The following is a 14,002-nucleotide window of genomic DNA, read 5'->3' as shown; positions in this document are numbered from 1 at the left end:
AGACAACACCCTCATTCAAAAAGATACGTGCACCCCTATGTTCACAGCAGCGCCATTCTCAATAGTCAGGACACAGAAACAATCTGGAGGTCCATCCACAGGCGAATGGATTAGAAGAAGCTGTACACACACACAATGGAATACGCTACTCAGCCATTTGCACTGAAAACACGAATGGACCTAGAGACGATCATGCTAAGGGAAGTAAGTCAGAAAGACAAAGACAAGCATCAGATGGTACCACTTGTACGTGGAACCTAAAATATGACACAAATGAACATATCTGTGAAACAGACTCAAAGACCTAAAGAATAGGCTCATGGTTGCCAAGGAGACGAGGCTGAGCAAGGGAAGGACCAGGAGTTTCAGATCAGCAGATGCCAACTATTACATCCAGGATGGATAAGCTACAAGGTCTTACTGTATTCGATCTCCTGTGATACACCATAACGGAATATGAAAAACAATATATTTGTATCTATCTGAATCACCTCACTGTAAAACAAAAATTAACATAAGTCAACTATATGCCAATAAAAAATTTTGTAATTGTATACATGCGTATAACTGACTCACTCTGCTGTACTATAGAAATTAACACAACAGTGTAAATCAACCATACTCCAACAAAATGAAATAGTTTTAAAAAGGATGTGTGTCATGGAGTTCCCGTCGTGGCGTGGCTCAGTGGTTAATGAATCCGACTAGGAACTATGAGGTTGTGGGTTCGATCCCTGGTCTCGCTCAGTGGATTAAGGATCCGGCATTGCCGTGAGCTGTGGTGTCGGTCGCAGATGTGGCTCAGATCTGGCGTTGCTGTGGCTATAACATACGCTGGCAGCTGCAGCTCCGATTGGACCCCTAGCCTGGGAACCTCCATAAGCCTAGAAAAGGCAAAAAGACAAAATAAAAACACACACACACAAAAAAAAAACCAGGATGTGTGTCAGTATATCTGTATAGAAGTGGTTATCTGTAAGAAGTGAGGAGTTGCTTTTTTTTTTTTTTTAACTATTTGAATTATTTTATAGGAAATCTTCGTTTCCTTTGTAATAATTTTTCCCCCTTTTATAGCTGCGCCTGTGGCATACGGAGGTTCTCCAGCTAAGGGTCGAATCAGAGCTGCAGCTGTGGCATATACCACGGCCACAGAAACACCAGATCTGAATCTGTGACCTATGCCACAGCTTATGGCAATGCCAGATCCTCAACCCACTGAGCACAGCCAGGGATCGAACGTGCATCCTACAGAGACAATGCTGGGTCCTTAACCTGCTGAGCCACAATGGGAACTCCATAATGATAAGTTTTAAAAGAAAATTACCTTTTAAAAAAAGTTTCTTTTGCCCATTTTAAAATCTTACTTGGCTTAAAAGGAACTTGTCTCTTGGTCCTACTATTTGTCCACCACTATTTGTTCTTTTGTCCCAATCCAAGGCCATACAACCTTTCAAAAACACCAGTCCACATGGCAGCCTCTATGGGATACTTAGAGGGAAGAGGGATGGCTGCCCCCACACCACCAATGCGGCTTGATCTTCACACAGTGAATACTCACCAAGTGGTGTTCGGAAAAAAACATCTGTACAAAGGACAGAAAAGGCTTGGCAGACGGAGGAACATGGAGTGAAAGAGACATTACCAGCAAAGCTCAGACTGCAAGAAACCCCCAGAACAACAACAAACCCAAAAAACAAACAAAAAAACAAGCAAAACCACCAGGTTCTTCAACAAATAAACTGTAAGGATCCTAGAGATAAACGGATTCCTGAGAGCCCTATCAACTGAACACAACATGGATTATAAAGCTTTTGAAAGACACATCTGTAAGGACGAATCACGACTACCTGACCGCTAGGACCCTGGGGACATGAGGAAAGCGTTCACGGACGTGTGAGACGGGCACTGGGCTCAGGCTCGCCAAGCCCAACCTGCAGGGGTACATAAACTATCAACAGCTCCCCAAGTGCAGATGAGGGATTCAGGCCCTTTCAGGGACCAAAATGTCAAAACTATTTTCATAAACCATGAAGACGTTATTTGTTCTTTTTGTTCTCATTCTCTCACTGGAACAGAGAGGAGTTCTCCAGAGGCTGTAACACGTGGCATCACTGTCCTTAATGCTAACGGAACGTCTGCCTGTGTTTTAAATTCTGTTCTAGTATCTCATGTGGCGAATACTGACAGACATAATCCACATTTTAAAGAAATCTCCCTGGGGCCGTCAATAACTTTTTAAAATTAATCAAGGGTTCTATGTCTACCTCTGCATATGACAAATTCCCCAAAATAGTTTTCTGTAACAGCGTGGGGCAGGGTGATAAGTGAAGCAGGAAGGAAGAGATATCCACCTATTCAAGAAGCCCTAAACCCACAGAAATCTCCGCTCGGTCCAATTCTAAAAGGTTCATGCACGCACAGACGCCTCTTCAAATCCAGGGACAACTAACTGAAGTTCACATTTCCCCTTAATAATACTTCAAAGGAGACAAATGCAACTTTAATGTCGGGAATTACTTCACACTTATTTCTTAAACCTTCTAGGAGTTTCATGGTGGCCTAGTAGGTTAAGATCCAGCGTTGTCACTGTTGCAGCTCCAGTTCCATTCCTGTCCTGGGAACTTCTGCACACCTCAAGTGCAGCCAAAAAACAAAACAAAACAAAACCCTCTGCAACCTGAGCCAGTCACAGGGTCCGTAACTACGACCCAGCGCTCGCATCAGCCTTGTGGGGAAACTGTCCTCTACTTTTACTTCTGCTTTCCCCTAGTTTGGGACTGATCAAATCCAAACAACAGCCTAAACTGTCCTAGTGATCTAGAATTTGCTGCACCAAATGCTGCCTGAAACACGGGCACCGGTGGCTGCACCAGAGAAGCCTCTGTCTCAGCGCATCTCGGTGCCTGGCGCTTCGGTGGGATCAGTCCCATGCTTTCATCCCTTATCAGCTCTCACTCTGCCAGGGGTCTCCCAATCTACCTGACTGCCCGACTGCCCGGTTCCCCACGTTCAGTGCCTACCCTACACACCAGCTGGAAGCTCTTTCCCTGGAGCAGAGCTCTCAACCCTGCACAGGCCTCACACCACCTGCAGTCGGGAGCTGTGCACCTCTACCAAGCTCCTAGGTGCCAGTGATGCTGCTAGTCTGGGAACACCACAGTGAGAACCATTACTCTGAGTTTCTCGTAGGACCCAAAGTCCAGTGATGCCCCCGGCTCTGCCATGCCCCCTCTTCCCTGTTAAGGCAGGTAGCTGACAAACTTGGAACCCGGCTTCTTCACTGGGAAAGCAGAGACTGTGACAAAAGATATTCCACTGTTTGGCTGTAAAAAGGGAAAAGCACAGGGAGCAGGAACCTGGTCGGCTGCGTGAAGCGGAGGTAAAGAGCCTTTTTTAGGTTCACGGATGCCACAAAAAGCTGATTCCCAGCAGAAGCTGCTTCTCTGAACCATGTGGTCCTATTTGCACACATTCTCCTCAGAGGTTGAAAAGTGGCTGCCAGTCTCCACTCATTCCCTGTTTTCAACTGTCTACTACCCTACCGCTGGCTTCTTCAAGAATTCCCATCATAAAGACACAGGGCAGAGATCTGTACCCTGGAGAGAAGAGCTCAGAATACCCGGCGAGGCTCTTCCAGGTGGGAGGCGCAGGAGGAGAGGCTGCAGGAGGACAGGTGCGCGGCCCTGCTCAGGAGGAAGCATTCAAAGCCCAGAGGCTCACTTACCTTGGTCATGCCTCCGGTCTGCGCTGTGTTCAGTCCTGCGTGACTGGCCATTTGTGGTGACACTTGTGTTAACGTCTCAGCCAGCACGCTGCTGGTGGCCCCCTGCATGGCCGGAGCAGGGTATGGCATTCCAGCTCCTCTTCCTCTGCCAGCAGCCCCAAGAGACCCATTCATGACTTGCGCCTGCCCCTGCTGGGCCTGGTTCATTAAACTATGGCCAGAGTTACTATTAAGGAGGCCTGGGTGGGTCTGGTTGAAGTTAGCATTCATGCAGATCCCAGGTCCCGTCTGCGACGTGGCAGGGCTGCTGGTCACCAGCCCCACTTGCTTTTGTGCTTGCGGATTCAGTGCTTGGGAAGCAGGGGGAGTGGGCCCAGAGGTGCTGGCTGCCTGTTTGGGCAGGTTAGGGGCAGAAGAATCTCCCTGGTTCAGAGGGCTCTTGCCCATGGCACCCAGACTGGCCATGTTCGCACTGTTCGGCTGCCCCTGGGCCTGGCCTCCGAGGCCTTGCTGCACGGGGCTGCTGGCGCTCACATTTCCTATTCCTGGGTTGATACTAGAGCTGCTGCCTCCTCGCAGAAGCTCTGACAGTTGTTTATGTTTGGAAGCAGCATCTGGAACAAGGTTCCCACTGTTTAAAAGGCCTAATTCTCCTCCATTGGGGATCAGCTCATCAGGAAGATCATTTTCCAAGTCAAACAATGATCCAAAATCTAGAAATTAAACAGAAATAGAAATGAGAACCTAAACAACCATAACAGCTCTCCTACTGTCATGTATGAGTATGATCTTAACCTAAAGGGGCACAGAACACGGAACACTAGCACGTCTCAAAAGTAACATCAAGAGTGTTGTCTCCAAAACCGACTAGGAACCATGAGGTTGCGGGTTCGATCCCTGCCCTTGCTCAGTGGGTTAACGATCCGGTGTTGCCGTGAGCTGTGGTGCAGGTTGCAGACGCGGCTTGGATCATTCGTTGCTGTGTCTCTGGCGTAGGCCAGCGGCTACAGCTCCGATTCGACCCCTGGCCTGGGAACCTCCATATGCCGGGGGTGCGGCCCAAGAAATAGCAACAACAACAACAACAACAACAACAACAAAAAGACAAAAAAAAAAAGAGTGTTGTCTCACGGCACAGTGGGTGAAGGATCCAGCATTGCCACTGCAGGGGCTTGGGTCCCTGCTGTGGTGCAGGTCTGAGCCTGGCCTGGGAACTTCCACATGCTGTGGATGCAGCCAAAAAAAAAAAAAAGAAAAAAAGAGTAACATCGAAATGACCTGAAAGTTCATTTGGGAAGATAAAAGCAGGAAGGGTATTTTTCAAAGTGAAACAGAGATGAGAGGAGGGCTACCTAAAATGACGGATTTTATCATGTATTCTAAAACAGTAATTAAATAGTGTGATATAAGGCAAATGCAGACAAATTAAAGGAAAACAATGGGAAGTTAACAAGTTCACTGAATGATGATGCTAAAATACTTTTGAGAATGTATTTCTGTAAAAAAGTAATCGGGCATCAGGTTAGATTAATAGCAATTTTGGGAAATTAAAATCAAGCCTAACCTTATGTAATTACATAGTTAAAAATTAAACTACATTAAAAAAAGCTAGCCTTAATAGAAAATGAGATTTCTCAAAGTGTTGAAGCTACAGGAAATAAAGACATACATAGAACCTAAAAACAGTTATGAGTAAAAGAAAATAGGAGCTTAAAAAATTCTTGAATTATGCAGAGAGGCTTAAAGTCAATTTTACAAAAAGATGCAAAGCACACTAACTCCAAGAATAAATGCACAAAGGACATGAGCAGGTAAGTATCATGAAGAAAGACAGAACAATAAACAAAAGAGATCATCCTTCCCAGTAATCAAACATAAAAATTAAAGCAGCCCCTTCTTGCAGGTCCCTCTCAAAGTAACGTTTCTCTCATGAGGACTTTACACGCCACCTCTAGTCCCGCGCTCATCATGCACTGCTCACACCCACAACAACCTGGCTGGAAGGGCGAGTGCAAAAATACATTCATCGTAAAATTATTCGTGACTCAAACAAGTGCAAACAACACCCAGAGGCAGCTGAACCTAGTGGTTCTCATGGCTCGAGACCCCGACTGAATGCCAGTGTCTGAATGCCAGCTTCGCCTCTGGCTCCCCACTTATTAGCTGTGTGACCTTGGGGAGGTTACTTAGACTTTCTGTGTCTGTTTCCTCATTTAGAAATCGGGAGTGACAATGGCTACTATAGCTCCCGGGGTTGTTGTGATGACTAAATGAAAATTAATCAAAGTAATGCTCTTAAACAGGGCCTGTGGGTGGTAAGTGTTCCACACATATTTGCTATTATTACTGATGCCCAGTAAGAGAGGCTTAACTGCTGCTTAATATCATAAAACATTATACACCTGTGAAAATAATTACGAAGACTGGAGAAACAGAGGGAAACATATGACAAGTAAAAACATGCAGGAGGAACTGCATGCAAGACGGCACACAGAGGGAGCCTAGCATCAGAGGACGGGCATATGGGCAGGAGCTGAAAAGTAATATGCCAGAAACACTCGTACTGGGAAGATGGTGGGGTGGGGTGTGTATGTTGTTGTTGTTGTTTTTTTTTTTAACAAGGACACTCCCCCTCCCAACACCCACTTTGAGGAAAGTGAAAATCCTTTTCTCCAAGGTGCAGATCCCAACGACTGGTTCCCCAACAACCCCGTCAGCTGGCTGCCCCGTGCTCCTCCCAGGAAGGGCAGCACCTTTCTGGCGAAGGAGCACCGTACTCACCTTCCTCTCACAGGTGACACCACCCACCCAAGGGAACTGACGGCAGAATGGCCATTTCCCTTCTTAGTGGCTAAGGGACACTCAGAAAGAGATCTCCTTTCTCCTCACTAGATTTGCACGGGGGTCTGTGGCCACCTTCTTCAGCCAGGATAGGGGACAGCCTTCATACCCTAAGGATGGCTGCAGCAAAAATACCAAGTGCCTAGGTTCCTGAAGGCACCTCTGGGCTAAGTCACCCAACCCTGGAACCTCCCTATCTGCAGACTTGCAGTCACGACAGAAAACACGCTTCCTAGCATTGAAGCCGCTCCAGCTGGAGCTTACAGGTGCCTGCAGCTGAAGGCCTCTTGCTATGCCCAGCACGTGGACGGATAGCGTGCAAACTTCCTCCCACAGCACAGGCGGCCATCAGGACGTGGCCCCTGCCCACGTCCCCGCCCTTCTTCCCAGGCACCTCCCGACGCAGCCCACCTTGGGCCACAAGGCAGCGGGTCCCAATCGCGGGCGGCCAGCCCTCTGTCCGAGGCGCGCTCTCCCAGTCCTGATGAGCCCAGGCCCGGCCCTCCCTCGGCGGCGGCGAGACGGCGAAGCCTGGGTGCGGACGCTCCAGCCACCCGGCTGCACGGAGCAGCCCCTCCTCAGCCGCCGGGTCCTCTCTACGAACCCGCCTCCCAGCCCGAGGCAGACACACGCCTGCACCTTCCTGCCGGGCCATAAGGTGCCAGAGATGCCCCGCGAGTGGACCCAGCCCCCCTGCTGTGCAGAAGCAGCAAGCGCGGCTGCAGGGGGCGTGAGTCTCTCTCTCCCCCGCCCGCCCAGCGCTCCGCCCCGAGCCTCCTGCACACAAGCCCGGACACGCAGCACTGATACAACACTTAACACGCTGACTGCCCCTACTCCAATCTGGCCCGTTGTCCCAACAGCGCCCTTTATCACACTTATTTTTCCTGATCCAAACTCCAACTTAAGATCCCAATGGCTCAGGTGTTGTGTCTCTGGCTTTTCCTTCATCCTAGAAAGGTTCCTTCGACACAGGCCCGTTGTTCTGTAGAATGTCCCTCAATCTGCAGTAGCTTCCTCGTGGTGACAGGACACTTAACTATAAAGAGACAACAGGGCTTGACTCCAGGACGCAGCAGACAGCTCTGGGGAAACCGGGGCTTGCTGCTGGCAACTACCGGCTCTCGTGCTGCCCTGGGCTTGGCGGTTCCATGCCAGAGCTTTAATGCTTCTGTGCTGTCCTGAACCTGGAGGCTCACTAACGTCTCCAGATACAAAGATCACATGAAGTAAAGTGCAAAACAAATGATAACGACCCTCCAACATAACCAATATTTTTATCTGTTGCCTTCCTAAGGTTCTGTCCACATGTACACAAGTGTTTACTCAATACTCTTAAAAGAATCAATGTGTGTGTGTGTTTAATGCAGTATTTCTTTCTCTCTCTCTCTCTTTTTTTTTTTTTTTTTTGTTGCTTTCTAGGCCCAAACCTATAGCATATAGAAGTGCCCAGGCTAGGAGTCGAATTGGAGCTGTAGCTGCTGGCCTGCACCACAGCCACAGCAACCCGGGATCCAAGCCGTGTCTGCAACGTACACTGCAGCTCACGGCAATGCCGGATCCGTAACCCACTGAGCGAGATCAGGGATCAAACCCCCATCCTCGTGGATCCTAGTTGGGTTCGTTTCCTCTGAGCCACAACAGGAATGCCTAATGCAATATTTCTTAATCTATGAACACGAAAACGAAACTCCATTGAAACCAAAAAATGGAAACCTCTGACAGAGGTCAGGTGTCCTTCCTATGTGCCAAGGGGGGTGAAATGTCAAGCACTGTAAACCAGAGGGAAGACAGCTACAGACACTGTGCATTTAATGCCTGGAAGGACCTGCTGCTTCTCCCCTGACTGGCTTTTCCAAGAGTCCTGAAATGCTTCCTAGGAAGAGGGCAGACAAGCCAGGACAACAGAAGGTAAATCCAGAAGAACAGTCAAACACAGCAGGGTCAACGCCAGGGTCCCTAGTGCGGTGTACAAATTGAAATTGGAACTGGAAATGCAAAAAGAACCCTCGGAAGCGGAACACAAGTTCAAATCCTGGCTGAATCATGAGCCCCATGTTAATCTCTGCGTAAAACAGAGATGGGGAACCCCGAGACTGCACCACGAACACAGGAATAGAGCGCTTGGGGCCAAGGATACTGGTTATTTCATTCTATCCCACACAAAACCCGTCTTAACCGTTAAAAATTCACCCACCACCCTGCCACTCTCACACTGACTCTTGTTCTAGTCCAAATGCACACTACCTTTTATGGCTGAGGCAGGCTTATTATGTTTTGGTTTTTACTGGTCGCCACATTTGGTCCACCTTGACCACTTTTTCGCATCCGGTTTCAGCACAAGCACATCTCACAGCTGTTGGGGTGTAGAGGGTTGACTAATTCTATGTCGTCACCTACCCAGTCCAAACACACGTGAATGTGTACACAACCACATATATCAAGCAGGGCTTTTTTTTCTTTCTTTTTTTTTTAAGACAAGATGGGTTATGTAGAGCTTGTGGAAGGCATATCCCTAATCACACCATCACCCTCTTTCTCACCAGGATCCCCTATTCTCTAACTCAAAACGAAACATTCATAAAGGAGAACAAAACAGGAAAGCCAGGCTATTGCAACATAACACAGCTGTGTCCCAACACACAGGTTGGGCAACACCAATCTGAACCATCGGAAGTGCCTACAATTCAAGACTGAGCACTAGCACTTTCAAGCCCAGGTAAACTCCTTTCTCTCCACCAAGTCACCAGGGGACAGACCCGGGAGACGACAAAGTTGAGGCGGAATGGGATGTGTGGACCCCACCCTGCCTTCCAGGGGTTCACCCTTTGCGGAAGACCTGCCTCATCACACAACAAACAGCCTGTCATGCTTCCGTGGCCAGGAACAGGAATTTTCTCTCTTTGGGGGGCTTCCTGGCTGCCACCCAGGAACTTTACGCATTGGGGGGAGAAAGCTTCCAGTCACCAGCTCCCTGAGGAACCACAAATCACTTTTCTTGGTTGAAGGCATTTGGAGAAGAAGGGGGATGGAGAGAGGGGAGCCACCTCCCACCAGCTCTGCCAGGTTCCAGGCCCCCTCTGGGCCTCAGCCCCACACACGACCACGAGGACACTTCGCTTCAGACCAGAGACACACTGTCCAGGGGACAGTCACTGCTGAGCCCTGGAAGACAAGGGCATCCCACACAGGCCCTAAGATTCATCCTCTTTCATCACTATTGGAAGTCGATATTTCACCTTCCCTTAAAATAGGGCATGAACGACTCTCAGGTATGCTGAAAAAGGCTTCTCATTTTATAAAATCAAATACTAGGCAAGTGACTAACTCACTCTGACCAACAGCATCTGAAACCAGTATTGCCTGAAGAATTTTTCCAAATGCATGAGCTAAACATGTAGAAACACCCTCCCCCTCAGGTTTCCTGAATTCTCCCGTTTTGTCCTAATACTCTATTTTCTCCTTTGAACTGCATTAGGAGCCCCAAATTCTCTGCATTGACAGAATTGATTTTTCTGTCAATATGTGAACAAACCAGTATATCACACCTTGTGTTATTGGCCAGAAGTAGGAACTCCTCCACACTCTACAGACATAATGAGTGAGTCTTAAAATCATACCATCAACTTCCTCTTAGAACTCACAAGGCTGTAAGTACCACCAAAGCAGGGATCCTGTCTACCCAGTGCCTACCGTACAATGTCTGGCATATATGAGGTCCTTAACAAACATGGGGAGGCTGAGAGAAGGAATTACAGGGAAGAGTACCACCTACAGAGGATACACAATATCGATTTTTACAAGTTACTTGTCTAGCCAAAGATATCCAGCAGTCATCTTAACAGTTATTACTACTTTCCTAAAACAGAAACAAAGAGAACAAAAGCCTTTTGAAATGTTACATTGTTCTACTCATCCTTTTCTTTACCTCTCTCTCTTTTTTTCTTTTTGCCATTTCTAGGGCCGCTTCTGCAGCATATGGAGGTTCCCAGGCTAGGGGTCGAATTGGAGCTGTAGCCACCGGCCTACGCCAGAGCCATAGCAACGCCAGATCCAAACCTCATGGTTCCTAGTTGGATTCGTTAACCACTGAGCCCCGAAGGGAACTCCTCTCTATCCCTCCTTAATTAAGGCTGCCTCTCTATCATCCAGGAAACAGCCAAGTCTATTTCACTCTCTGGCTAGACCTCAGTATCAAGGACCCGCTATCCTATGGTTGATACAAAGATTAAAACTTGTGATGGAGAAGGAGAGATGGCAGTGTGCAAAACACACGACGTACGAGTTTAGATGCTGTTCAGTGTTCCCGAGCCCCTCCTTCCGAGCAGGAAACTCCCCTCCCAGAGGTGTCTTCTCTTTCCCGCTCACCGCCACTTCTCTCCGTGGCCCTTATTCCCTGCGAAAAAGGGCTGCTTTCATTTTTCCCCCAGGATTTCTCTAGATTTTCCTTGGCATTACTTGTACTATAACCATGACTACTGGGAGTTCCTGTCGTGGCTCAGTGGAAAAGAACCCGACACAGTATCCATGAGAATGTGGGTTCAATCCCTGGCCTCGCTCAGTGGGTTAAGGATCTGGCGTTGCTGTGAGCTGTGGTGTAGACCGCAGATGCAGCTCAGATCCCAAGTTGCTGCGGCTGCGGTGTAGGCCAGCGACCACAGCTCCAACATGACCCCTAGCCTGGGAACCTCCATATGCCTCAGGTACGGCCCTAAAAACTCTTATCTTGAGAGCTCTCAAAAGCTGAGCACTTTTATTCACTAATCTTGTAAGAATTTACAGAAAGAATGGTCAATTCCTAAGTCAAAACTGAATTCAAAAAAAAATAAAAAGCAAGCAAACTTGATCCAAAAAGGGTGATGCCTTTCAAAAAAGCTCACATCTGAAGATGAAGACTCCACAGAATGTCGACATTTTTCACAGGGTTATGAGCCTTGGCTGACCTGGAGACCATTCTAGACTTCTCTGGCACATTTATTAATATATTACTAATTAGACGCTGACCAGACAGGAAGCAGTGTGGGGCAGTGAGAAAAGTACTCAGCTAGGTATTAATTCAGGTCCAACACTTACCACCACCTCCTCTCTGTGTGTGCTTCCTCCGCTCTAAACTAGAAATGAAGATACTATCTGTGGAGTTCCCGTTGTGACTCAGTGGGTTAAGAACCCGATGTAGTGTCCATGAGCATGTGGGTTCGATCCCTGGTTAGGTATCCAGTACTGCTGGTGCAGGTGCAGCTCGGATCCGGTGTTGCTGTGGCTGTGGCGTAGGCCGGCAGCTGCAGCTCTGATCAACCCCTAGCCTGGGAACTTCTGTATGCCACAGGTGCGGCTGTAAAAAGAGAAGAAAAGAAAAAGGAAAGAAAATAGTATCTGCCTGCAGGGTCATTGGTGAAAGAATTAAACCACACAATGTGTACACAGCAGTTAGCATGGCGTGTGGTAAGGGCTCCATAAACATAAGTTATCATCACTGTCACTGCCCCATCTTCCAAAGCTGCTATGAGGGCCGAAGACACACGCTACGCCTGGTGCAGGGACCGTGCCGACAACCGTCTTTTCTATGCGGTAAAGCCCTGATAATCTCTGATGATTCTACTAGAGAACTAAAGCTTACTTTGCTTTGAAAATTCTTGGGGATTATGCAGATAATGGCACAACTCTCCAACAATAGAGAATTAAAGTAAAAAAATTTTATTAAGAGGAAAAGGAAAAGAAAAAGCTCTATTTTATTGGCATTTATGCCATTACAAATAAATTTTATCTAGGCATTTCGAGTTCCTAAAAGACATCTAACCTTTATTTACCTTTTTTACAATAACTATTAGGAAAGAATTAAAGCAAATTCCTACTAAAATCTTCTGTGATTCAGGCTTCTTTCATGCAGGTGCATAAATGAGTGCAGAATAATGAGGTTTTACTTGATGCTGAAGAGTGATCTTACTTACTGAACAACAACAACAACGCCCCCGCTTTCTCCAGATCCCTGTCTGCGCAAGAATCAACGTGGGCTTGGCTGAGCGGCCCACCTCCTCCCAGGCCTTCCTCCGTGGGAGCAAGCCCCGCTGTCAGGCCTTCACTCCTTGCAGGGCTGACCAGGACGACTTGAGACGTGCATAAAAGTCTGCCCGCCGAGGATTAGAAGACAGCACTGAGTGGAAGTTCTCTGTCACACTGTGTCCGAAATCAGGAGAGACCCGGAAGAGCAGCCAGCCTCTTATCTTCCTGTGATGTTCTCAGAAGTTCCCAGGAAGTGCCATTCCCAGAAAGCCAGGACAGTTTAAAAGTTTCCCAGGAGTTCCCGTCGTGGCGCAGTGGTTAATGAATCAGACTAGGAACCATAAGGTTGCGGGTTCAGTCCCTGCCCTTGCTCAGTGGGTTAACGATCCGGCGTTGCCGTGAGCTGTGGTGTAGGTTGCAGACGCGGCTCGGATCCCGCGTTGCTGTGGCTCTGGCGTAGGCTGGTGGCTACAGCTCTGATTGGACCCCTAGCCTGGGAACCTCCATATGCCGCGGGAGCGGCCCAAGAAATAGCAACAACAACAACAACAACAAAAGACAAAAAAGACAAAAAAAAAAAAAAAAAAAAAAAAAAAAAAAAAAGTTTCCCAAATGTGGTCTGTGTGCCGCCTCCCTCAGCCCTGAAGGGTGGAGAAAAGCCTTCGTGGAACAAAGCTGGGGAAGAAGGTACTGTCACAGAAGCAGCCACCACGAGACCAACCATTAACCACCCAGAAACCCCAAACGGAAATCAGACGGTTTGGAGTAGAAAGGGGTTCACTGTTCCCCGCCACATCTCAGTGGCTGAGAGGGCCACTGGGACCAGGCGGGGCACTGCCCATCCATCCTGCAAACCCGTCAAAGTCCTAGAGGAGGAATGTGGGGGCTGAGCTAGGATTCAGACTCTGCAGAAGCAACCTTAGACACCAGTGCTGGGCCATCTCAGACCCCGTGACCACGGCAAGTGGACACTCCAGAGACTGGGTCCTCTGCCCCAAATGCTGGGAGCTGTCACCGGCAGTCCGTAACATCAAGTCAGGACAAAGTGGAAAGATCTGACTCCAGATGCAGAAGTGTCAGTGGACAGCATGTGGAGGTATGTGGGCTCTGAGAGAGGAAATGGACGCGTTAAGTCCAAAACGCACGCCAACATCCAGACAATGTAATGCTATTCGGCACTAAACAGAAATGAACTATCAGGCCATGAAAAGATGTGGAGTCAACTTAAATACATATTACTAAGAGAAAGAAGCTGCACGTGGAGTTCCTGCTGTGGCTCAGGCGGTTAAGATCCCAACACAGTCTCTGTGAGGATGCAGGTTTGATCCGTGGGTTGCCGTGGCTGTGGTGCAGGCCTGCAACTGTAGATTCGGCCCCTGGCCTAGGAACTTCCATTTGCCACAGATGCAGCTATAAAAAGAAAAGGGGCGGGGGGAC

At 48.2% G+C, this 14,002-nt stretch overlaps 1 protein-coding gene across 1 annotated transcript in view; it reads right to left on the bottom strand.

Moving 5' to 3' along the window:
- Positions 1-14,002, bottom strand: part of CREBBP (CREB binding protein) — a 141,878-nt gene that overhangs the window by 111,820 nt on the left and 16,056 nt on the right. The window contains exon 2 of the mRNA XM_005662184.3: positions 3,725-4,437. Within this exon, the coding sequence (XP_005662241.2) occupies positions 3,725-4,437 (713 nt within the window). The remainder of the gene's footprint in view (positions 1-3,724; positions 4,438-14,002) is intronic.

This window comes from Sus scrofa, chromosome 3, assembly GCF_000003025.6.
Source record: "Sus scrofa isolate TJ Tabasco breed Duroc chromosome 3, Sscrofa11.1, whole genome shotgun sequence".
Classification (NCBI taxonomy): Eukaryota; Metazoa; Chordata; class Mammalia; order Artiodactyla; family Suidae; genus Sus; species Sus scrofa.
Note: the sequence above shows the minus strand (reverse complement) of the source record. Positions and strands in the feature narration are given on the sequence as shown.